Genomic DNA, 27,226 nt, shown 5'->3' with positions numbered 1-27,226 from the left:
GATCTATGAATTATTATCTTTAAAACCGAACTTTTCAAATTCCAAAATGTATGGTGACGCTATGTATACCTGCAGCTGTGCACCTATCCAGAAAGGCCAAACCCTGCTCCAAATCATCCAATTTTGTATGGCCAGTCATTGGCCAATTTTATAACTTCCATTTAGTACGAGAGCTTACCTACATAATCTGTTGGCCCTCATGCTACATGTACGTGGTAAAATTGGCCAGAGACTGGCTATTAAAAATTGGTTGTGTGTACCAGGCTTTCAGCTTTCTGTGAATTTCCTTGTAATGACTCTTCACTGCCTCGGATAGAAATGCATTGGTCCTGAGGTATGCGTATGTGTAAAAAGGCTGCTGTAGAAATGTGTACACCGGAGACAGCGGCTAGTAGAATATTGGTAAAATGACCAATATTCTACAATTGGTCACTGGTATCGGATAGTAAAATACCTGTAAACTTTCCCAATATTTTACTATCTCCAAACCTTACCCTATTCTTACTCAAGACCTCCCTCTACTGATACCTAATCCTAACCAAACCTCCTACTAATATCTAACTCTAATTGACCCCCCCCCCCCCCCCATCCACCGATGCCTAACCTTACTGACCCTGTCCCCACCCAAGGCCATAATTTTTTTCCTGCCCCTGGAAACTTTCTTGCGGTTTCCATGTGCAGCACCCACCTCCTATTCCTTGTGCAGCCTCCTTTTCCATGTCCAACATTCATGTACAGCAGCCTCCTATAGTTCTATACAGGTCTATTGGGCAGCAGCTGCCTATTTCTATGCACTGCTCCTTATTTGCAACCTTTGTATTCCATTTGCAGCCTCTTCGTCCATATGCAGAAATTCCTCTTTCGTGTCCTGCTGCCCCTTGCCCACCTTTCGCCCAAGGCCTAGGCCTTTCCACAAAATCTGTCCCTGCCTCCCCCCCCTCCCCCCAATTGATGTCTAACCCTAACTGACCTCTCTATTCAGGTCTAACCTCTAATAATCTTCGCATCTCCCCAGGCCCCCACCCCCGCAAACCCGCTGATATCCACGCCACAATTGTCGCAAAACATGATAAATGCTGCATGCCAGGGAAGTTTGGGTGCCTTCATAGACACCCATGTTAATAGCAGCTATAAGCGGAAATTTGGCCGAAGGCACCCAATAAAATAGTGAGTGTCGTGGCTGCCCACTATACCAACTGCAACTACAAACTTTCCTGCTTCCTGTGGCATGATGTATGTGTTTCATTGTGGGAATGAGCAAGACATAGATACTGTCACATTTATCTGAGCCATGCCTTGGCCCTTGACTAAAGGTTAACTTTAATTGAATTATGGACAGTAGGACATACTGATCCACAGAACTGATCCAACTACTTTTCTGGGGGATTCGTTCTGGATTAGGTTGCTCACAGGTGCCCAGAGGGGTCTGTCTTTCCCGAGGACTAATTCTCCTGCACTAATGGGCTGAACCTGATGGACGGGTTTTTTTTCTGTCTCAGCAGTTACCTGTGTAATTATGTCCGACAGTGAGTCATTTAATCTTAAAGCGGCTGCTGGTCACATACCTGACAGTATGAATCATCATGTATATTTTGGTGGTGGACAGTTTTTTCATTTCATGGCTGACTGCACAGCAACAAGGAAAGAGGAGAGACCTACTATGGACAGCTTAGTAGAGGGAATGTACAGAATGTTTAACTATTAACATATTAAATCATTTCCCAATAGCTCCCTGAAAGAAATGTAATTATAATGCATTACTAATTTTGCTTCCCTAAAAAGAAAATTGGACCCCCTTGGCTATTATTTTTAATAAGCACTCCAAAGCAGCCTGTACACTTTACACTATACATAAGGTCTAATGTCTCTGCATTCTGCCAGCTTCCCTATGCTTCTCTGCAAACACACCACTGCTGCTCTTAAAAAGGAACTTTAACCAAGGACTGCACTTCATCCCAATCAGCAGCAGATACTCCTTTTCCCATGAGAAATCCTTTCCTTTTCTCAAATAGATCATCACAGGGGTCTGTGTGGCTGAATTGTGGTGAGCCCCCTCCCACAGTGTCATACCATGACCCATGGTCCTGACAGTGTGCTGTATGTGACCCTTGTTACATTGTGGGAAATAATGGCTTTTTGCCAAGAAATCAGTATCTCCCTCTGTGCATAGAACTCTCAGTAACCAACATTGTGTAGAGATCACCTGGCAGAACTAAAGATGTCAAATGATACATTTCAGAATGTAAATCAGGTTGAGGAAAGATTTTATACTGGGCAAACACTGACTAAATAATCTACAAATTAATACTGTAAACAAAAACAATTTAGTTCATTATGTTATTTTCACTACAGTTCCTCTTTTAAGGACAACTGTAGTAAGGGATATGGAGGCTGCCATATTTATTTCCTTTTAAACAAGACCAGTTGCCTGGCTATCCTCTGCCTCTAATACGTTTAGCCATAGACCCTGAACAAGCATATGGAGATCAGGTGTTTTTGATCAGGCAACTGGTATTGTTTAAAAGGAAATATGGTAGCCTCCATAGTCTTCTCACTACAGTTGTCCTTTAAGGCTTGTATATACACCAAACAAAATGGATGTCATGACTGCCGACAGGGCATGTTGTTGAAACAACATGTCTTTTCTGCACACCGACCAGCTTGATCGACTGTCCAGTGCTAGCAGCTGACAAGCGGTGAATTCACTGCCTGCCCGCTGTCCATCTCAAAGGGGCCTTACACTGTCAACAGGTCCACTCATACCATTGCTTAACAACCTGAATTTTCACACACACACACCCCCCCCCCCCCCATGTTTGGGAACAATGAAAGCGAAATTGCAAAGTTCAATAATGTTTTCACACAGACCTGACCAGTGGCCCAGTTACTGCACAGGAGGAAGAGAGCTCAGCTGTGTCCTTGTATGCATTTCTGCACTGGCCTTGTGATTCTGTTACATTGTATCACTCCTCTGTGCTCTTCCCAGCTGTAGACTTCCTAATCAGGAGACACATTAGTGTCCATAATGGAAACATTGTAACATGCTAGGCAAAAGCAGATTTTTACATTTACGGTCTAAAAGGTTCAGTTCAAACTACAGGCAGCCACTGCTTTATGTAAGAACTACGCGTACCCCAGGGGGTTCTTCTGATGGTCCAGGGGGTACTCGGGCTTGATATACTTAACCAAGAATAACAGATTTAGAGTTTTAGAAAATGATAAATCTTATTTAAGCAATACCAAATTAGTATTTTAGCTGATTAAAAGCAATAATAAATGCTTGGAAATCGTTTAGAGCCAATTATCATGTAGTATGCAACGGAAATCCAGATAGCTACCTGCGGATATTTGCGGATATTGCATATATCCGGATCCGAAATACTGTAACTAAGGAGATGACGTCCTGGAGCCAATCAGAGGGTTCCCAGCAGAAGCCCTAGCAACCAATCACACAGGGGAACCCTGGCCAGCCCCACCTGACCTCATTGAGCCAATCAGAGGACTCCCAACCTAAACCCTGGCACCTAATCACTGAAAGGAACACTGGCCAGCCCCCATGTATAATAAGGAGGGCTGCCATGATGAGACATAGCGTCTTTCTACAGAACTGCAGTGTTGTAAGCAGTGCCATTGTGACAGTTAATGTGCACTAGTGTCTTCTCCTCTGCTGTCTGACTGTCACTCGGCACTTGACACGTGTCACTTGGCACGTGTCACTTGGCACATGTCACGTGTCACTTACCACATGGCACTTGCCAAGTGCCATGTGACACTTGGCAAGTGCCACATGCCAAGTGACACGTGCCAAGTGCCACGTGCTAAGTGCCAATTGCCACGTACGGCATGCTCCTGGCACACGTTACCCCTGCTGCCGCTGCATTGCCCTGCTCCTGCTGCCTGTGCAGCTCCCACCGCCAGGCCAGGGTGCCATAGGCCACTGATACCACCTATATTTAACCCAAAACACAATTGCTGCGTAATTTTTTGGAGGTGTCTTGGCTGAAAACTGTCATGTCCCAGTTGTGCGGTTGAACTTTGGACACAATGTGGGCTGCACGACCGCTGTCTGGAACCTAGGCCTGATGTTGACAGCCATTTTTTTTTGGGGGGGGGGGTGGATTTTAAGTCCCCACATCATCAATTAGTGTTCCCCTTTAAAAAATAATGATGCTACATGCCTCATTTACCCTAAAAAATGTTTTTTTTACAGCAATTTAAAGGGCACTTCTGGTTTTTCTATCCGGATATCTGAATCCACCCGGATAATGCGTTCGGATATCCGCATGAACGCAGATATCTGAAAGTTCGGATTCGGATATCTGATCCAGATCCGGATATCTGGGTATCCGGATCCGGATCAATTCGGATTTTGAAAAGGGGTATCCGAGCACCCCTGGTATGATTAAATATATATGTCAAGGGGTACTTGTGATAATGTTTACTATGCTAGGGGTACTTGGTGAGTACAGGATTTTAAAAGGGGTACATAAAATGTTGTGAAACACTGATGTATTACTCCTGTCATACATCATCACTCCTGTAGCTGGGAGTGTTAAGTTTGTTCTTAAATGGACACTATCGCGAAAAATTGTAAAATTTAAAATATGTGCAAACATTAACAAATAAGAAGTACATTTTTTTCTGGAGTAAAATAAGCCATAAATTACTTTTCTCCTATGTTGCTGTCACTTACAGTAGGTTGTAGAAATCTGACAGAAGCGACAGGTTTTGGACTAGTCCATCTCTTCATTGGGATCCCCCCATTTATCTCAGGGATTTATTTATTTTCAAAAGCACTTAGTGAATGGCAGTTGCTCTGTCCAACTGCCTTTAAAAAACTGTGTAGCGAGAAGGGAAGCATCATTGTTTAAATCCTTTTTAGGGAATATCTTTATGAAGAATAAAAGCCTTGCTGAGAATCCCCTATGAAGAGATGGACTAGTCCAAAACATGTCGCTTCGGTCAGATTTCTACTACCTACTGTAAGTGCCAGCAACATAGGAGGAAAGTCATTTATGACTCATTTTACTCTGGAAAAAACTACTTATTTGTCTGTGTTTGTACATATTTTAAATTTTTTTTGCCATAGTGCCCCTTTAGGTTGACATTGTATGTAAGGTGAAACATGTGCATTATCCAATTACTGTGCCTCCTCTGTGCTTCCTGTGCTCCCAGTTGTGCTTCCTATGCTCACTTTTGTCATCTGTAACTGGGAGGTGTGTAAATCGGGGACTCCCAGTACTTCTGCTGCCCTGGATTTTTGATATATCAGTCAGCAGACAATAATGGGCAGGATGAAGCCTGCAATGAGTTTCTATGGGATAGTTCATGCCTTTCCTGTTCTGATAACTCCATTTTTGACAGACAAACCCAAAAAGTATGATTATTTTTGGACAAAGGATGCGTCTATCTGATGACCAAAGTGGGAATAGCAAAGGACTAGTGTGCATGTATAATACAGATGCAGGACTGTTTACTGTAGTGTGAATCAAGGCTGAGTCCAAGCAAGTAAGAGAAAACATTATACAGTATGTACTGGGAGAGGTCCCTAACTTCAAATCTATAGAGATGGTTGTATGATCAGAGCTCTCCTGCTCTTCAATCAAATGAGTGTGCAGCCAACAGGCTGGCCCTAATTTTCCTTCAGGTTGGAAATGGGGTAAAGTTTTCAGTTTGCTGAATATTGTCAGTTACTGGATTGGCCTTTGGGTGGAGTTGTTGAACTCTGGTTCATGAATAACCCATTCACTGCTCTCCAGATACTCAGCTCCCACCATGCTTTCCAGTGAAACAATAGCAAGTCTCACCCCACTGTAGTAAATTTACCAGACAGGAACTACTGGTGTCAGAAGTCTGGAGGTTTGCACAAGGGACAACAGTTAAAACTATTTGGGAAACCTGGATGAAATTATTAAGAACTTTATACAGTAAAAAGGCAACATTTGAGCAGTCTCCTTGGTAGACTAGCAATCCATATCTGTAGATCTGTATGTGGTGGGTTGGGTTTTAAATGTTATTTCTTCTGTTACTTAGTATGCTGGGGCACCTTCTTTACTTGACTAAAGTACTCCTTGAACTTAAAGCACACCTGAATCAGTACAAAAAAAGTCGATTTTTACTTACCTGGGGCTTCTTTCAGCCTGCCATAGTTTTTGAGGCCCCTCTGTGTTTTCTGGGTCCCCTCCATTGTGCCACTGTCATCCCTCATCAAAAGCTCTGACCCGATTGGGTCACAGCTATCGCACATGTGCTGTCCTGTCCACACACCTTCCTCGATCCCACTCCTGTAGCCGGGAGCGTTCTGCACATGCACGGTTACAAGTCTTTGAGTACTGCCCATGCGTTGATTGAGGAGCTGTGCTCATGTGTCGGTGTTGTGACCCAGCAAGATCAGAGCTTTTAATTAGGGTGATAGCTACACAATGGTGGAGACCCAGAAGAAACTGACGGATGTGAAGAAGCCAAAGGTAAGGATAAATCAACTTTGCTGAACCAGTTCAGATATGATTTAAAATCAAAGACTAGATACAAGCAAGATTATTAAATAGGGAAAACTTCTTCTGTTTCAGTGAGCAAGCCTTCTGCTGTTAAAAATCCTGTTTTAAAAATGTGGTCATGTGACCTAAACAGCAGAGGGAAAGACTTAATAACAGGCTGTGCATGTGAGGTAATTTCACCAGAAGTGTGTTTTAAAGAAAACCTTTAAGGAAAAAAAGTGCCCCTATGGGGTCCTTACCTTGGGACGGGGAAGCCTCTAGATCCTAATGAAACTTTCCCGCCTTCCTGTGTGGCCCCAATCCAGCATGGACACCCCTAGAAAATCCACTGGCGCCAACAATCTTGTGGGCGGAATGCATGCAGGCCCAGAAGCGCCTGCAGTACACAGCATCGCAAAGGTAAATATTGCCATCTGCAACTGTTCGAGGGAGCCAGCACTGGATCGGTGCTGCACAGGAGGAGGTCGGGAGAAGCAGGGGTGTAGCAATAGGGGGTGCAGAGGTTGTGACCGCATTGGAGCCCTTGAGCCAGAGGGGCCCTTCTTCAATTGCAGTATTAACTCTCTAATGGTCCTCTGCTGGTAATAACCACTCATATAGATACTTTACATAGTAGTAATCATTAACAAATTGTTCCCCATCCCCTTCTTGCACCTCTGACACTGTAGTTGCCATTGGCAGGTTTTAGTGCACTGTATCATTTGTTATGTATAGAGTGCTTAGGGGGCCCCAATGTAAATCTTGCATCGGGGCCCACAGCTCCTTAGCTACGCCACTGGGGAGAAGCCTCATTAGGATCCAGAGACTTCCCCCTCCCAAGGTAAGTACCCCCCAGGGACACGGTTTTTTATTACAGTTTCTCTTTATCTATGGTTTGTATGAATTTGCAAAAAAAATATGCTCACAATAGGATGCAGTTTTTACAATTTAGAATTTTTGCTACTTTTGCTATTTTACATCTTATTTTTTGCATTTATGTCTACTGAACATGTTATTGAGCATGCTCAGTAGACATTTTTTGCTGTGTATTTCAAAAGTTTGTGCTTTACACGAATGTAATTTTGCGTAACGTTCAGAATAAATGCGCCAGAATTCTGTGGATTTAATATTTTGACTTTCAAATTGCAAAATTCCGATGCAAAAGTTGGAGTAAGGAATTCCGTGAAAGCTATGCATTCAACCTGGCAGAAGAGGAGAGATCATTTTTAAAGGCCACCTGAAGTGAGGGCGATATGGAGGCTGCCATATTTATTACCTTTTAAACATTGCACATTGCCTGACTGTCCTGCTGATCCTCTGCCTCTAATACTTTTAGCCATAGACCCAGAACAAGCATGCAAATCAGATGTTTCCGACAAGATTAGCTGCAGGCTTGTTTCAGGTGTGGGTTTCAGACACTACTGATAGCAGGAAGATCAGCTGGACTGCCAGGCAACTGGTATTGTTTAAAAGGAAATACATATGGCAGATTCCATATACCTCTCACTTCAGTTGTCTAGTAATAACACTGTATTGCAAAACGACTCCTGGGGCAGCAATATATATGTATGCCAGCTGTATAGCAAAAGTGTAATTTCTTCTCAAAGAGAAAGGGGGAGTGATGGGAGGGGTGACATCACTGCCCACCAGTGCTAGCATGTCAGCAGAATGTCAAGGCCTATGTCACATATTGATGGGAATATCTGCTTGCCTACGCCCAGTCTTTATCTATTCGTTGTCAAGGGGCTCAAAACAAAACGCACAGGTAAAGCTAATTTTTTCTTTACAGTGTGGACAATATGGGGTCCTGATGAGTCACCATCATCTCAAGATCTTGGAATTTTAAGCTACAAATTGCCAAGGAGGAGCCGGGCCCAACAGCCTAAACAAAGCTAAGTAATAATCCAGCAGCACGTACAAACTCATCCCGGGTGACTCCTCCTCAATGCTGTCTGCCATCTGATCTCAGCAACAGAATACAGAGGATTTGCCCTCTCAGGAACACAGCAAAATCAGACTCCCAGCCCCATCCTTACAGGTGAATTGTGATATGTGTGCAGTATTAAAACCAGTTAAAGGGACTCAGAGCTGGATAATACTCCAGCCCCATAAGCTCTGATCGCTCCCACGCCGCTGTCCTCAGTCTTTCCGCAGCTCCGATAACGGGTCCCCGCACTTCCGTCAGTTGCGGCCAGTCTGATGTAAGAGAAGAGCGCTCTTTGCGTATCTCTCCAGCAGCCGCTGGAGAGATACGTAGAGGGCGCACTTCTCCTGTGTAGACTGGCTCTGACTGACGGAAGTGCGGGGACCCGGTATCGGAGCTGTGGAAAGACTGAGGACGGTTGCGTGGGAGCGATCCGTGCGGATGGGGCTGGAGAAAACCCCAGGTATATATAAAATGTTTTGTTTAATCCAGCTCTGGTACACTTTAAAGCATCTTACGGCCCGTACCCACCACGTGATTTTCCCAATGACCGTTGATTTTTTTTAGGCGTCGAGCGGTTGTTTCTGCAATCCTGCAAATTGGGTACAGTCACAATCACGTGGATGATGATAACGACCGTCAGAGTGGATCGGATCTTTAAGATCCCCGACAACTATACTGCGAACACTTAACTTCCCATTCACATTCATTGTGTAACGTCATGTGACGTCACGAGCAGGTGGAGGTGAGTTCTCATCCACTGGCGTAACAATAGGCCCTGCAGCCCCTGCTGCCACTCGGGGCCGTTTTGTGGGGGCTGGAGGGGTGGCAGCATGAGGGGAAAGCCTTGGCCACAGTCGGCAGGGAGAGGGGAAGTTGCCCCCCTCTCCCTCACGTTGGGGCTCTCCCCTCTGTGCTCCCCTCCAGCTAGTTACAGTGTGGGCAGCGGGCAGATACATACCTTCCGTGCGTTCCACCGCATACTCCTTGCTCTAGCGGCTGACGTCACTTCTGGAAGTGACGTCACTTCCGGAAGTGACGTCAGCCGCTAGAGTGAGGCGTATGCGGCGGAACGCATGGAAGGTATGTATCTGCCCGCCGCTGCCCACACTGTAACTAGCTGGAGGGGAGCACAGAGGGGAGAGCCCCAAGGTGAGGGAGAGGGGGGAACTTCCCCTCTCCCCGCCGACTGTGGCCAAGGCTTTCCCCTCATGCTGCCACCCCTCCAGCCCCCACAAAACGGCCACGAACGGACCCCAGGGAGGGAGGGGGGTCCCGCTCAGAAATTCTGCAGGGGGGCCCGGTGGGGCCTAGTTCTTAGCTCAGCAGAACTCAGAAGCCAGCAGCCATTAACCTCCCCGGCGTTCTATTGAGATCGCCAGGGAGGCTGCGGGAGGGTTTTTTTTTAATTAAAAAAAAACTATTTCATGCAGCCAACTGAAAGTTGGCTGCATGAAAGCCCACTAGAGGGCGCTCCGGAGGCGTTCTTCCGATCGCCTCCGGCGCCCATAATAAACAAGGAAGGCCGCAATGAGCGGCCTTCCTTGTTTTGCTTAGATCGTCGCCATGGCGACGAGCGGAGTGACGTCATGGACGTCAGCCGACGTCCTGACGTCAGCCGCCTCCGATCCAGCCCTTAGCGCTGGCCGGAACTTTTTGTTCCGGCTGCGCAGGGCTCAGGCGGCTAGGGGGGCCCTCTTTCGCCGCTGCTCGCGGCGAATCGCCGCAGAGCGGCGGCGATCAGGCGGCACACGCGGCTGGCAAAGTGCCGGCTGCGTGTGCTGCACTTTATTTGATAAAAATCGGCCCAGCAGGGCCTGAGCGGCCGCCTCCGGCGGTGATGGACGAGCTGAGCTCGTCCATACCGCTCAGGAGGTTAAGCACCATTTTAACCAAGAATTTTCCTCGTGTGAGAGTGAGGACACAGGGGGCCATATGCAATTCACTTCTTCTCCTGAGTTTTCTCCTAGGACCTAGGTGATATTTTCACAACTTGTCATAAAATGACTTATAAGCCACCAGCAAACAAGAAAATAGCAGTGTGGGCTCCCTTAGTGGTCATTTTCTGTCCCCAACTCTGGTATAGATAGAGGATAGAGGCCTCACCTGTTATCTGTCTCTTTATCTCCAGGTCATGTGTCTCCTTCAGCAGGTTCAGAAGAGTTGGCATTCCTCGCTGCTCACAAACCTCCAGCTTGTTATCGTTGTCCTCAAAGACCAGGTTACGGAGTGCTGCGCAGGCTGCTCGCTGGACCTCCTCACTATCACTGTTCAGGAGACGTATGAGCCGTGGAATCCCACCCAAGGCATACACCTGTAGAGTATAGGACAGACATGATAGAGGGGAACTACTTCAAGGGATCTGCCGGCCTTCAGAAAGGATAGAGACAGTTTACTTATCCATTATCTCACCCTTACATCCCAGGTCTCAATCCCATTCATATTCCCTCATCTTTCTAATGATTTACAATGTTAGTGCCTGAACGGTGACCAGGGTCCTCGCTGCCATTTTCCCTGAAGTCTTGTCCCTCCCTCACCTTTCCTGAATGGCCAACGGGCAAGCTGGGGGAGCAATGTCTGCTGCCTTACCTAGGACCCCATTTCATCTTAATGTCTCCATGTTAGGAAACTCATGCAGATCTTTATTCCTGCTAGTGACGAAGGGAAGACTAGCATCAATTGCTTGTGGTCAAGAAGACTACAGCTATGTTGTACGGGTGGTCCCTGCTCACAGGGCTGCTACTAATAATGGAGCCGCCAGGCAAAACTAACCTGGGGCCCTCTGGAGACCACCCCTTTCCATAAAGCAGCATTTGTGGCCCTTTGCTGATGCTGCCCCCTCCCCTCCCTCCAGGTAACCACCCAACTTAAAGGGGCACTATTGCTAATTTCATCTATTTTCATCCCCTTAACATACATATGCCTTATTGGAGTTATGCTATTGCTCAGTATATAGTCCTATCAAAATGTAATTTTACACTTGGAATAAACATTTACAGCCAGGCAGTCACGTCAGTAGTAAAACCTTTCCGACGCCAGTTCAGCATAAACCATTCTGTAGTAGGGAGGCATCTGCTACTGATCCTTGAGCTGCCGTTATTTTCAACCCCTCTGGCCAGCTCATTTATTCTTTACCACGTTGTAACTGCACTAATGTGCAGTTACTGAGCCCACAGCAGCCGCCGTAAAGTGCAGCACGCAGCCTTCTCCATACAGCGCAGGAAGTACATGTACGGCTGTTTGATGATACGCTGGCCGGCTGCTAAGGACCCCTTTTGTGAAGCCGGCAATAAAACGGACAGCTATTGCTGTCCATTTCCATGGTAACCCGGCACCGGCTTCTGAAGTGTGCTAGGCGGCGGCATCAAAGAGCAGACACAAGTGCTACAGCTGTGTCCTGCTTTGTATGTTGCCGGTGCCGGGTTACCATGGAAACGGACAGCAATAGCTGTCCGTTTTATTGCCGGCTTCACAAAAGGGGTCCTTAGCAGCCGGGCAGCGTATCATCACACAGCCGTATAGGTACATCCTGCGCTGTATGGAGAAGGCTGCGTGCTGCACTTTACAGCGGCTGCTGTGGGCTCAGTAACTGCACATTAGTGCAGTTACAACGTGGTAAAGAATAAATGAGCTGGCCAGAGGGGTTGAAAATAACGGCAGCTCAAGGATCAGTAGCAGATGCCTCCCTACTACAGAATGGTTTATGCTGAACTGGCGTCGGAAAGGTTTTACTACTGACGTGACTGCCTGGCTGTAAATGTTTATTACAAGTGTAAAATTACATTTTGATAGGACTATATACTGAGCAATAGCATAACTCCAATAAGGCATATGTATGTTAAAGGGGCACTTAAGTAAAAAAAAAATGAGTTTTACTCACCTGGGGCTTCCAATAGCCCCCTGCAGCTGTTCGGTGCCCTCGCCGTCTCCCTCCGATCCTCCTGGCCCCGCCGGCAGCCACTTCCTGTTTCGGTGACAGGAGCTGACAGGCTGGGGACGCGAGTGATTCTTCGCGTTCCCAGACACATTAGCACCCTCTATGCTACTATATGGTATATGATATATGCTATAGCAGCATAGATGGCGCTATTGTGGCCAGGAACGCGAAGAATCACTCGCGTCCCCAGCCTGTCAGCTCTTGTCACCGAAACAGGAAGTGGCTGCCGGCGGGGCCAGGAGGATCGGAGGGAGACGGCGAGGGCACCGGACTGCTGCAGGGGGCTATTGGAAGCCCTAGGTGAGTAAAACTCATTTTTTTTGTTTGACTTAAGTGTCCCTTTAAGGGGATGAAAATAGATGAAATTAGCAATAGTGCCCCTTTAACTGTGCTCCCGACCAGCAGTGGATAACACGCCCCTTGAGAAAGCCGGAAGTCCGTCGAAACGTCGGGGAAACTGTCCGCCTGCCGCATGGGACGCCACGCCGACCCGACCCCTGCCCTGGGATCACGCTGAGGCTCCAGCCCACAGCCTCCACCAGCCACCCTGTCAGACTCACGGAACGGCTATAGTGCTGATTGCATCTGCTCGTCCGTATAGGGCTGTCCATGGCTGTCTGCAAGCTCTAAACGCAGGATCTGCATCTCCATTCTGTGGACGGAACATCACATATTGCCAGTAAGCATAGCATGCCACACTGCCGACATCCAAGGACATGGTGAGATGAACTATTCCTCATATCTGTGATGTCATGGTGAGATGACTCTTCATATTGTACTCCTGGTGACATGGAGCTTGATGCATTGTATCTGAACGGGCTGTGCTGAGGAGGTATCTTGGCAGTCAAACTTTGATGCTTTTTCAAGTGATATGTCATCTATGCTTGCTTCTCTGCTCTGCTTTGCTGTGCTTTGAGGATTGATCTATATGCTGCATACCCTGCTATACTAATATACAAAGCTTGCACCAGCACTGCTGGACTTTGTCTACTGGACTCAGTTTTTCGCTAGTCCCCCCTGTTTATGGGAATCACTTGCCCTCTGCACGCAACTAGTTATACTATCATACACAGTATCTTTGCAATTAGGGTTAGATGCCGGTGTGTGTCTGTGTAGTGTGGTGTGGTGTGGAGATCTGAGCGGAAGTGTCGGTACAGGGTGGCCATCCCATGTAATTTTAATATTTTTATGATTGAAGTTTTGGAATTAATACATTTTGATACGTTTATTATATAACTGAGTTGGAATTCTTTTTTGCTTTTTTTGGTTTCTTTGGAAGTGAATGTCCTACCATGAAGTATTTTTCACTGCCGCAGTTTTGATTATCAGCAGTGGATAAAGATGGGGAATGTGGTTCCACGGATTGGCAGAGGCGTCCACCTGCCAGTACAGGTGAGTTTCTACTCTGGTGGAGACTAGGAGCCCCGGGGACCACACATGTTGAGGTTAACCTGGGGGGGGGGGGGGGGGGGGTTAGCCAGCTTAGGGCCCTGTGGCAATTACCTAGGTGCCCATATGGTAGCGTCGGCCCTGCCTGCTAAACCCCCTGATATTCTCCCCATGCCATGTCCCTCATCCAGCTGAAACAAATCAAATGCGGCATTCTGGGTCCATCTGAGATGAATTTCAGAACCAGACTCTGAATTCCAGAGGAGATTAAGAGGCTGCAGTCCTGCCCTTTGAGGATGAAGTTCTGCTTCAAGAATTTTAGCCTTTGTGTGAAATTCCAGCCCTCCTATCGAAATCACATTCCCTCTGCTAAGCTCTGATTGTCTGTCAAGATGGGGAGAGGGACGGCAGCTAAATTAGTGCCCGCGTTACTGAGGCATATGGGGAAAATGCCTTTTTGCTAGAAAAAAATAAATATATATCGGTGCTGGACATGGTTTTTCATACATTACTGATGATCTTGCCATTTCAGCTGCTGTCATCTCCGGTAGTAACCCAGTGGCATGTATGCACACACGTACACTGCCTGCCGGTTAATGGGGTCATTACAGGCACTGGGAGATGGCCGCAACACAGAGGAAGGAGCGTGGCAGTGGAGAGGTGAGTGTCACAGACAGAGCCAGGAGAAGGTCCTCCAGCTCCCGAGGCTGAGACACCAAAGACTAAGAGGTGCCCCAGGGCCTGCAATACCTTGATCTCTAGTTATCTGGCTTGCAGTCACTGCCATGTATCCCCTTTTCTTATTTATTTCTGCTTCAAACACAATAGGGAAATGATAGCTAAGTGAGTTGTGCACCCCCTCCAACACTGCGCCCTAAGGCTGGAGCCTCTCTTGCCTCTGCCTCAGACCGGCCCTGGTGTCAGAGAACTTCAATGCATAGGGTCCCGGGAAAAGCAGCATTAGTGTGTGTGTGTGTGGAGGGGGGGGGGGGGCATGTCACTGCCTCTAGGCCCCCCTGCATAGATATTGCCTCACCCCTGCATAACCGGTAACACAATGGTGACATGCTGATGGAGCGGCATGTTGGGGCTTCAATCTATGCCAGATTTAATCACCGTAATCGAATATCCTGAGGAATGTCGTAGTGTATAGGCAACCTTAGATAAGACCCCCAAGTAATGGCACAAGGAAGAAGCCCAATCCTGCACTGAAACCACCAAACACATATTTCCAGTGGACTAGGATCACAATAACTGTAAAGCACTTTGTTCATATGTTCAATAATATAAAGCTGGTTTCTGACTTACCCGCTTCCTGGCCTCCACCTTCTGGAAACATTCATGCTGAATGAAGCTAGCGGCTGCAGCTTGCCAATATGCAGAGGAGCTGTCAGTCTTCAGTATGCTGATCGCCCGCTCCAGTGTCATTTCTACTTCTGACATGTTCACAGCCGTATTCCTGAAGGAGAGAGACAGAACAAGCCCATGAGAAGAGGGCAGATGTGCCGCAATTTAAGTGTCAGAGTATGTATACTTTAAGCAGACCTGAACTCAGAACTTCAACTGTGCTAAAGATAAGCAACATCATAATAACATTTGAAGAAAAACATTTCTTTGTTACAACTGATACAAATCCTGCAACACATCTGCAGTGTGTCGATTTCCTGCTTTCATGGAAGTAGACATTGGGTTAACATCCCATGTCCTGAGCTGGCACAGCCGAGAGCTCAAATTACAGTTGGGATTAGTCACAGATGAGGGGGAATTAGGCAGACTAAACTCTTTAAATACATGCCGTGTGCATTTCTTTCTGACTACCTTCTGTCCTGTGCAGGGGTACAGGTCCACTTTAAAGCAATTCTGAAGCAAACAAAATAAATGTTTGGCCCTCTCTAGACCACCAGGGAAGCTATATTGGAGGTGAAGCCCTAGATCACCAAGGGAAGGGAGGGGGAAAGCACTAAACACCAGCAAACTGTATAGGGCAGGGTGGGGGCCTCTAGACACCAGGGAACTGTATAGGAGAGGGAGGAGGACCACTAGACACCAGGGAACTGTATAGGAGAGGGAGGAGGACCACTAGACACCAGGGAACTGTATAGGGGCTGGAGTGGAGCCATTAGACACCAGGGAACTTTATAGGGAAGAAGGTGGCCAGTAGACATGGAGGTTGGCCTGCAACTAGGTCCCACTGTTCAATTTCAGCCCACTTGTATTTGAGTTTGACACCCCTGCTGTAGATGGTCCTGAGGCTTTGATCCCACCTTTCCAGCGATGGATTCCTCTTTATCTTTTGCCCACACTCCCCGCCATGGATGCGTACATCCGGACTGGGCATGTGCAAGTAAGGTCCATGCATCCCTAATATAAAGGACACGCTCCTGCATGGCTTTTGTTCCTCCATGTACAAGGTCTTTCATCTACTGCACAAGCAGGGACCTTACTCACAGATGTCCTGTTGGGATGTTGTCTATGGACAATACCAGTTGCCTGGTGTACGGCTGTTCTTCAATTCATCAGCAGTGTCTGATTCACATCCCTGAAACAAGCATGTGGGAAATCATCTGATCTGCTTGCTTGTTCAGGGTATATGCAGGGCCGGATTTGTACTTTTTACCGCCCAAGGCCAACTATACCATCTGTATGGTTGTTATCTCTGTGTGCCCCAATGAGAATTCGCCTTACTTTCCATCATTGATGTCACAGAAAATAGCTATTTTAGTAATACGTGTAAAGATTAGAAGTTATGTTTTGAAATTTTATGTTATGCTTGCCATCTCCTTAAAGAGAATCTGTATTGTTAAAATCGCACAAAAGTAAACATACCAGTGTGTTAGGGGACATCTCCTATTACCCTCTGTCACAATTTCGCCGCTCCCCGACGCATTAAAAGTGGTTAAAAACAGTTTTAAAAAGTTTGTTTATAAACAAACAAAATGGCCACAAAAACAGGAAGTAGGTTGATGTACAGTATGTCCACACATAGAAAATACATCCATACACAAGCAGGCTGTATACAGCCTTCCTTTTGAATCTCAAGAGATCATTTGTGTGTTTCTTTCCCCCTTCTGCTCTCATGCACTGAAGTTTCAGGCTGCTTGTTTCTTCCTGCAAACAGCTTTGCCCATGTCTGAATTTCCTCAGTATGTGAAAGCCCAGCCAGCTCAGAGGACACTTTATCCAGCTTGTAAAAGATACGAGAGCAGAGAGAAGCTGCACTAACCTAAATATCACACAGGCAGTGTGCAGAGAGGGGCCTGAAAGGGGGAGTTCATAGCAGAACCACAACACTGAAGAACTTGGCAGCCTTCCAGACACTGGCCGACAAGTCTGACAGGGGAAAGATACATTGATTTATTACAGAGACTGTGATAGCAGAAAGTGTTGCAGTAAGCCAGAACACATTAGAATAGCTTTTGGAACTTGTAGGATGATAAAAAACAGGATGCAATTTTTGTTACGGAGTCTTTTTAATGATGGACCCATTGTGTCACCATGAGAGTTAGGCTGATGTATACCTGCAGGATAGAGCTTACAGGTCTTGCAGGGACGGCACAAGTACAGGACAGAGAGTATAAAGGTTAAAGCTGTTCTTGTAGATAGGGATGACTGCATAGAACAGCTTTCCTGCCCCTCACTGAGCCGCCCCTAAACTTCAGGTGCCCTAGGCCATGGCCTATGTGGCCTTGCCAGAAATCCGTCCCTGGGTATATGGCTTAAAGTATTAGAGGCATACTCGCAGCAGGACAGCCAGCCACTACCATTACATACCCTATTTTATAAAAATATTCTCAGGATCTGAAGATCAGAAACTAAGTAGTAGGATAACAATGAGTGTAGAACGTTAATTTAGAGCTGTAGAATAATTGAGAACAGTTTTAAACTACATTTATTTAAAGTGGACCTGAACTCTTGCACAGAACACAAGTAAAACAGAGAGGAATGCACCCTGTGTGTTTTTAGAGAGAAGAGCCCGTCTAATCCCCCCTCATCGGTAAGTAATCGCAAGTGTATTTTTTTTACTGACCCGAGAGTCAAACTCATGACCTAATGCTTCACAGGCAGAGGCAGTACCTCGTCAGTATAAGCTAATATATACACACAGGAGGCTAACCCTTTGTTTGCCTCACACAACCAATATGTAAACACAGCAGGTTAACCCTTTGTGTGCTTCCATGAAAGCAGAAAATAGACATACTGATTTATTGCAGGAGTCCTGTAAGCAGTAACAAAGAAATGTTTTTATTTCAACCTTATTATACTGTTGCTCATGGTTTTTAGAGCAGAAGTTCTGAGTTCAGGTCCGCAGACACAAACAGAACAGAGCACACAGTAGATGCTTATACTGCACTTACCGGGGTTGGCATGTCTGTATGTCTGTATGGGGTGTGGGTAGAATTAGCAATGCAAGTACATTGCATTTTTACTGCAACTTTAACCACATATATTTTGTGCAATGCTTTACAGTGTACACTGAATGGTTTATGTCAGTAACTGTGCTACTGATCAATATTAGGACAAGCAATAGACAAGCAGTAGACACCATTATAAGAGCATGAATTTCTCGCAGTGTAACCGCTATCATAAATGGGATGGTACTGTTTGTGGTGTGACTAGGCTGAAATCCAAAATCATGTTTTTTGTTTTGTTTTTGTTTTTACATAATTGTTTTCAGTAGATCCTACAACGTTTATCAAAAATCTTAAAGGGATACTGTAGGGGGTCGGGGGAAAATGAGTTGAACTTACCCGGGGCTTCTAATGGTCCCCCGCAGACATCCTGTGCCCCTACAGCCACTCACCAATGCTCGGGCCCCGCCTCCAGTTCACTTCTGGAATGTCTGTGCCTGCGCCGTGCGCTCCTGGTGACATCAGAGGAAGCCTGCTGCTCACATGTACCTACCGTATGTGCATTTGCATATACAGCAGAACTGCAGACATGAAAACTGGAGGAAGAAATTCCCGCACAGTGGAGAAATCAGAGAAAAACTGGTGTGAATTCCCTGCAGTGTCTCTATGTGTAGCAAATAAAGGTTCAACCTCTCAGACCTACATCCTTGAATATAAGTTGACCTCATGTATAAGTCAACCCCAGATTTTGACCCTCTTAAGCTGGAAGCTATTGACTCAAGTATCAGTCTACCCAGCAAAGTTAATGGCTTAACTTGGGGAGTGGACTTAGCAGCTGCACTTGGGGACCAGGAGGGGTAAATGCACGGTATAAAGTATTACAGTCATTAACCCCTCCTGACCCTTAAATCCACCAATTTCTCCCTAAGGTCTCCAGGTACCACAATTATATCTTTAGTAACCACTGTGGTCCAGTATTTTTCCCCCTGCCCATTTTCTTTTTAATTGTTGTGGCCAGGACTTTCAGACATGTTTTTTTTGGCATTTCCTATATCAAGAAAGTGTCACTTACCACTGGGTAAATTAGTACAAATGGGAATGTCACTAATAGTACGCCCATTATTCAGTGTGCTCGGTGTTACAGCCATTGCTGCCTCTAAAACCTTCTCATATCAAAAGTAAGCTAAACAAAGTAGTGCTTTTCCAAGCAAAAAGTGATGGTGGGAGGGGGTTATAAAGCATGCTGGCTGCTGCATTTCGCTCTGCAACTGTAGAGATGCGCTCCCTGCCCCCTCGGCTATGAGTCAGAAATTTAGGTCCAAATCTTGTTCAAGTCAACTCCTATACTTTAATTTAGTGAGTCAGACCTACATTTCTAGACTTGAGCATATACAGTAACTCACCAACTCTCCAATCTGCCAGCACTGCTATGGTAACAGGTTAACATCAGCAAAGCACCCATGCCTAGAGCAGACTCAGAAATGCCTGTTTCTATCTGGACTTGGGCTCTAAATTTGGAGCTGCTAAAGACAGTGGCGTAGCAATAGGGGATACAGAGGCTGCAACTGCATTGGGGCCCCTGGACCAGAGGGGTCCACTAGGGGCTCTCCTTCATCCATCTTATTAGCTTTTTATTGGTGTTATGTTGGTAACGAACACCTCTATATGTGCATAACATAGTGGTAATCCTTAACAAGCTATTTTCTTACTCTGATTACACCTCTCTGACACTGCAGCTATCCTTGGTAGGTTTTAGGGCTCTATATAAATAGAGTGCTTGGGGCCCCATGAAAAACTCGCACTGGGGCCCCAAACTCCTAAGTTACGCCACTGGCTAAAGACTAATACTTCCATATTTGAAAAGACCTAACACAGTGCCTATTATACTTTAAAATATAATGGTCATGATTATAGTCTAGACTTTGCTTGATAAAATCACTCTCAAGAATCAACTTACACAACTTGACCTTCCACGCGAACACCATCAACTTGACTCTGCATATTTGCACTTCCAGCAGCTGCTGCAGCAGAAGCTGTTGCAGCTGTCATGGTGGCTCTTTTGCCACCCACATCAATGCCATTAACTCCAGAATACTCCCTTCCGGTAGTCATGGTCCTGTAGGTGGTTTGTTGGTAGCCACTCCTGTGGGCTGTGGATCTGTTGGACATCTGCTGAGGTACGATTACAGCCTTGACTTGGCCAGCTCCAGCCACATGTGCAGTCTGGTAGTTCTCCTTGTCAAGAAGGTTGTTCAAACTTCGGCTGTGCCTCTGCTGGTACGTGGGTCTCACTGGACTGGTAGGAACGCTCTGCATGAACACAGAGTCTTGGTCAGACATGTTGGACCTTTTTACGGTGCTCTGCCGTGCTCTAGCTGCAGTGCCAAATTCTGAGCGAGAGTAATGGGCGGTGGAGACGTTGTATTGCCTTTGCTCTGGGTATCTCAAACTCATTGCGGTTGCCCTTCTCTGGTCATATGTTCCCATTCCAGCATCTCGTTCTGGAGAGATCTCCTTCCTGGCGTAAGGTTTCCTTTGGCCAAACTCTCTTTCTGTACCCCACTGACTGTATGTTGCGTATCCGCCTCCAGCATAACCATTCTCTTGCCTTCGCTGATTCTGCTGCGAGTAGCCTCCACCCCATCCATTCTCATAGACAGATGATGAATACTCCTGTAAAACAAAAGGACAAACAAGTCTGATAAAAAAATTTGGTCAGTATCACAATATATTCTCTATCATATTAGGTAAGTAGGATGACAATATTGCAAGATTGTAATACCAGTCTACTTGGTGTAATTTCTGCTAGGCACAATGAACTCTGTACAGATGCGTTGCTAGCCTATAAGCTAGTGACATGTTCTGTTGCTATGGAGGGGGGAGAAGTCATGATGACGTGGGAGGAGTAAGGAGAAGAAAAATGGTTTTGGCCTGTGCTCAGACAAGATGATTGGGGTACACACCCTGGACACTCGGCAGAGGAAACCCTAACAGGCTGCCTCAGCCAAGAACCCTCTTGCATGTGTACGAGGCTTTAGGCAGGCAAAAATATCTTCTCACACTTCAAGTCTGGATATCTTGAAATAAAACTTTTCGCAACGATAAATTAAACTTTCTGCATACTGTTCATATGGAGCAGGATGGAGGAACCACGCAAAGCACACAACAGGTGGGAGGGTTAAAGAGGAGAGCAATGCCTTTGGCTGAGATTATTTGCCATTCTGGATCTCTCGGCAGCACATCATGGAAAGTTGGGTGCCACACACGTAGATTCTCAGCAGAAGTGGCCCTGACTTGCTACCTCAGCCGAGAACCATTAGTGTGTGGACAAGGTTTTAGAGAATAACATTTGTATAATCTGTTTAAATTACCTGTACTGTTGGCTGGAGTAAAATGATGCATATACTGTAAGTGTGTGAGTACCTCCTTCACATCATTAGAACTGAAGACATTGGGCTCATTTGGTTATGCAGAAAACGGCTGATTTTATCAACGTTTGTTAAATGTCAATTCACTAAGTCTGTTACCATGGAAAAGTAAAATTACTGACCAGCAAGGTAAATTACTGACTTGTGCGGTAAATACTTCAATAAACGTCATTTCACAAAATTAGAGCATTTGGTAAAACAAGTGAGAGGTTTGGTGTGTTATCTCCAGCCTGGAGCTGTTGATAACTAATAAACAGCCATTCGGTAAACTAGACAGGGAAAGGAGCCATTGGTGCCGATATACTGCCGGGCAGGACAGCAGAAACCAGAAAGTAAAAAAATATTATCTAAAAAGATGCTGGAGAGGCCTTTTACTCTTGTAAGCTGTCACAAGAAGCTCTTGGAAAGGAACAGCTCATCAGCAGACCACCTGAAGAATCAGCACAACTGTGGCCAGAAGTGAGAGAACATAACCATAGCAGAACACTACTTGCTGCCCAGACCTAATCCACAGCTGGTTAGACTTCTACTTTTATGGAACAGGTCTTACTGAACTGAAGCCATATTTTTCATTACCAAACTACAGTATTACCACATGTGTCAATTGGGAAAATACAGAATGTTGTATTTTATCCACCTATTATTTTTTTACTGAACATATCTTAGTGAATAATTGAGCGCAATTATGTTTTGGAAGTTATAGTCCAGCTCCCACGCATGAGACCTATTATTTCTCATCCTTCTTGCACAAGGACATAAAGTCATTTATAATGGTGCCTAAATCACCTCCATATAATGGCAGGGATGTGGCATGCTGAGATAACAGTCCGTGGCATTCCTCCCAACTTAACACCTCCCAACTTAATACCTCCCAACTTTTTGAGATAGGAAAGGGACATTTAAGAGTCATGCATACCATAAAAATATGAAAAATATGTTGTTTTATAATTCAAACCACACAGGTCCTTTCTTCACATTAACCACTTGCCGACCGCACGCTTATACCGTGCGTCGGCAAAGTGGCAGCTGCAGGACCAGCGACGCAGTTCTGCGTCGCCAGCTGCAGGGTGATTAATCAGGAAGCAGCCGCTCGCGCGAGCGGCTGCTTCCTGTCAATTCACGGCGGGGGGCTCCGTGAATAGCCTGCGGGCCGCCGATGCCGGCTCGCAGGCTAAATGTAAACACAAGCGGAAATAATCCGCTTTGTTTACATTGTACGGCGCTGCTGCGCAGCAGCGCCGTAAGGCAGATCGGCGATCCCCGGCCAATCAGCGGCCGGGGATCGCCGCCATGTGACAGAGGACATCCTGTCACTGGCTGCACAGGACGGATAGCGTCCTGTGCAGCCCGGATCACTGGGGGGACAGGTAGGAGAGGGAGGGGGAGGGAATGTCGCCACGGAGGGGGGCTTTGAGGTGCCCCCCCCCCGCAACATGCCACCAGCAGGAGCGATCAGACCCCCCCTGCACATCATCCCCATAGGGGGGAAAAAAGGGGGGCGATCTGATCGCTCTGCGTGCACCCTGATCTGTGCTGGGGGCTGCAGAGCCCACCCAGCACAGATCACAACAAACAGCGCTGGTCCTTAAGGGGGGGTAAAGGGTGGGTCCTTAAGTGGTTAACATATGCATTTTCCAGCATATTAACATATGAAAATGGTAAATATATCAATTTAAAGCGAGGGTGCAACTAGATATAAATGCCCCCCCCCCCCCCGCGCGAAACCTTTGGATGCCCCCCCCCCACTCCATAATAGCAATTGCAAAGCGAATATTACCTGTACCGCTCATCACCTTTTCACTCATGTGGTGAGCGGTAGCATCCTTCCAGCTCCCAGTGTCATGTGACGCACACTGTTAGCCTATAGAGGGACTCTAATGGCATACTCACTGCATGAGTGAAGAGGAGATGAGCGGTCCTGGTGCCCGGCGGTGGAACAGGTAATATTCACTTTCTGCTGCAGCCGGCTCTGCAATTGCTAAAATGGAATGTGGAGGGGGAGAGGGGAGACACATGGGGATAGAGAAGCAACCCCGCACGCCAACATGAATAGGCCCCTGTGAGCTCCCGAGCCCCCAAGCCCTCGCAGGAGCTATAGTTATGCCAGTGATTTAACCCTCCTGGCGGTCAATTGTTCTGCGGCTGCGCGACCGCAGGAGGTTTTTTAAGCCTAATTTTTTTTTTATCATGTAGCTAGCCTAGCGTAAGCGACATGATTTCCCCCCTCCCTACGGCCTCCCTCCCACCCCTCCGATCGCCGCCGGCGATCAAGCCCATCCGTAAATCCCGTTCTAAACGGGATTTCCTTCAGGGCTTCCGCTGTCGCCATGGCGACGAATGGAGTGACGTCATCGACGTTGTGATGTCACAGGGAGTCCCGATCCACCCCATTGCGCAGCCTGGCGGCGTTGGTCAGGCTGCGAAAGGGGTATGCGGGGGGGGCCCTGTATCGCGGCAGGTAGTGGCGCATAGGCGGCAGGTAGTGGCGCATCGGCGGCAAGCGGTGGCGATCGACCCGAACACGCAGCAAGCAAAGTGCTTGCTGCGTGTTCTAAAAAAAGAATTATGAAAATCGGCCCAGCAGGGCCTGAGAAATCCTCCGCGGCGGCTTACCCCGAGCTCAGCTGAGCTGAGTCCTGAAAGAGGAACAAATGTGTAAGAAAGAGGGACATGGGGATTTGGTTCCTAAAGAGGGACTGTCCCTCTAAAAAAGCGACAGTTGGAAGCTATGCTGTGGCCACTGGCCAGTATCACATTGGCTTGTGTGATTTCTTCCAGGAACATTGCAAGAAGATTGTATACTTTAATACTTGGGTGATTTTTTTCTTGGTGTCCCGTTTACCTCCCACCAGAGGCATAGCTATGGGTGGGCAGGGGGAACATCTGTCCCTGGGCGCAGCATCTGGGGGGCGCTGGATTGGACCACACCATCCCCCAATGCCACCCAGTCCTTGCAGCACCTTTGAAAGAATAAAGAAGCTGCAGATATTTTCCTCTGCTCTATCCTGCTCTCTGCCCACTCCTTATTTCCCCCCTGCCTCCCTGCAGCCCTCCTCTCCTCGTCATTGATAAAGTACCTACTTTCAGTGCACTTATTTTTGCCCATCATCCAATGCTCCACATGTGTCTTTTGGCCCCACAAATGTCATTTGGCCTCACAGATTTATTATTGAGTTAGTTCAGCGTCCACTTATTGCTAATAGTTTTTGGCAAAAAAAAATATACTCGCCCGTATTAGGCTACCTGTGTGCCACAGGAGTGCCCAGGAGGTGCGAAAACTGTATTTGTCTCCGGGCGCTGAAAAACCTAGCTATGCCTCTGCCTCCTACGCTGCAAAGACAAACTTCCCTACTTTACTCCAGCCAAAACCATAAAATGCTTGGAGCTGTCCTTCAAAACATTTGACTACAAGCAGCATGAAATGACGCTAATGCCTCTTTTGTCTCCACAGGCTGTGACATGCGGGTGGAAAGGTTGTGATGAAGCCATTGTTTTTGTTGTGAAAGCAGAGTGTACGAGGCATGGGGTGCCTCTCTGGCAAAGTGCTTCATTTCCCCGCCTGAACCTCTGAGAGGAAAGGAATGTTCCTTTGTCCAGGGTCAGTGAAATGTCTCATCTATCTAGAAGTGTCTCGGGCTGGAGTTGGGTTACATGTGGCTCCAGGGAGGCTTTCTGGATTGGCTGGTTTTTAGCCCTGAAATGCACCTCTACAGATAAAAATAAACACCTAGAAGATGTTATTTATTTGTTACTCTTCAGTTTCTGTCCGTTGAGCTAAGGGGTTACCCATTCACAAGAGAAAGATCCATGGCCTGCTGGGGGACTTCCTTTTCAGACAATAGTTTCTGCAATCAGAGAGCTTCATTTATTGAGCTACTTGCAAGATGTTGAACAATGGAGGACATACGAGATTCTGAAAACCTTGCATGGACTAATACCCCAACCGGCTAAGGCTTTCATTTTATTCAGTGGTACAGACTAACCAGCAAGCTCATGGTAAACCAGAACTCATTGGAGTGTGTGAGGGGCTACAATGCTCCTAAAAGCCCCCTTACTAAAATGCTAAAAAAAACCCCAAAAGTTTGCATTCTTTAAACAGAAAGAATTTGCGATAATTCAGGTTGGAGTGAGCTTGAGTTGAGATGTCTCCCAGTGCATCACTGCTGAATATATGCAAATTAACCATTCTACCCTTAGAAGCTAAACACACCTCCAGAACCGCTGGAATGCAATGAAGTGTCAGCTTGTTAATTTGTACAGAGCCAGAATAATCCAACATGCATACAGACTGTTTCGGATTGTTTGATCCTCATCAGTGCATGGCATGGATTAATTTGGCTCTATGGAGTAGGGCTTGTAACACCGAGAGGTACAGACTAACCAGCAAGCTCATTGTGACCCAGAACTCATTGGAGTGTGTAAGGGACTACAATGGTCCTCAAAAAGCCCCTTATTAAAATGCTAAGAAAAACAAAAGTTTGCTTTCTTAAAACAGAAAGAATTTGCGATAATTCAGGTTGGAGTGATCTTGAGATGTCTCCCAGTGCACATACTAGTCAATTGTATAAGTTAGCAATGTACTAATAAATATGGGGCGCGTGTATGTGCACAAATGATGGTGCGCAGAGCCAGGGGCAAACACCGACAGGTGAAGTATACTGCACGGGGCACATTTTACACTAGGGGGATAGTGCTGGGGTTCTGTTGCATTTTGCGTTTATTCTGATATCACAAGCCGTTACCTCTGCAATCCCAATCGAGCATGTCAGCCATACATCTTGCAGCATGTCCAATCGATACATGCGACCAATTTCGACCCGAATTTAGTTGCATCATCGATCGGGCATGCTCTTGGCGGCACCGATTTTCATCTGATTATAATAATCTAATTGGATGGTCAATCAGCTGCCCAGTTGCCTGATGTATGGGCACCTTAACTCGCTATATCCTTACATCATGCGCAAAATTAAGAAACGCCCTTGTTTGCGAAGGTTTAGTTTAGACAACAGTCCAGAATAGAAAAAGACTGGGTCTCGACCTGGATTTTAGGCCGTGAATACGGGTGTGGACTGGTTGACTCCCTGGTACTGAACAAAAAATTGTGGTTGCAGCATCAAGGATTTATCTATACTTAGTTTAGACAACAGTGGTTATGCAAATGTTAATTGTTTAACCAGTTGCCGGCCGCGTCACGCCGATGGGCGTGGCCGCGGCGGCAGCCCCAGGATCGCCTAACGCCAATTGCCGTAAAGTCCTGGGGCTCTGCTTTGCAGGAAATCGTACGCAGGCTGCGTGCGCATCTCCTGCTTGGGGGGCGGAGCTCCACCCCGCCTTCAGTCTCCGAGCGGCTATTGCCACTCGACTGGTAGACGGCGCCGTCTATTTATACAGTGCAGCGCTGCGATCAGCAGCAGCGCTGCACTGGGGACAGCCGTGTGACACGGCTGTCCCCATGGGGGACAAGAGAGCGATCGGCTCTCATAGGGTGAAGCCTATGAGAGCTGATCGCCATGATTGGCTGGCTGGGGGGAGGGAGGGAGGGGGTTTAAAGGAACAGGGTTTAAAAAAAAAACACGAACAGAAATATTTATAAAAAAATAAATAAACATGGGGGGAGCGTTCAGACCCCACCAACAGAGAGCTCTGTTGGAGGGGAGAAGGGGGGGATCACTTGTGTGTTGTGTTGTGCGGCTTGGCCTTAAAACTGCAGTGGCCTTTTTTTA

The 27,226-nt window shown here is 46.7% G+C and overlaps 1 protein-coding gene across 1 annotated transcript in view; it reads right to left on the bottom strand.

Moving 5' to 3' along the window:
• Nucleotides 1-27,226, bottom strand: part of PKP2 (plakophilin 2) — a 162,863-nt gene that overhangs the window by 69,543 nt on the left and 66,094 nt on the right. Inside the window, exons 3-5 of the mRNA XM_068277652.1 lie at nt 20,033-20,748; nt 15,035-15,185; nt 10,507-10,714 (exon numbers count right to left, since the gene is read on the bottom strand). Coding sequence (XP_068133753.1) covers nt 10,507-10,714; nt 15,035-15,185; nt 20,033-20,748 — 1,075 coding nt within the window. The remainder of the gene's footprint in view (nt 1-10,506; nt 10,715-15,034; nt 15,186-20,032; nt 20,749-27,226) is intronic.

This window comes from Hyperolius riggenbachi, chromosome 3 (assembly GCF_040937935.1).
Source record: "Hyperolius riggenbachi isolate aHypRig1 chromosome 3, aHypRig1.pri, whole genome shotgun sequence".
Taxonomy (NCBI): Eukaryota; Metazoa; Chordata; class Amphibia; order Anura; family Hyperoliidae; genus Hyperolius; species Hyperolius riggenbachi.
This window is presented reverse-complemented; position numbering and strand designations above follow the sequence as displayed.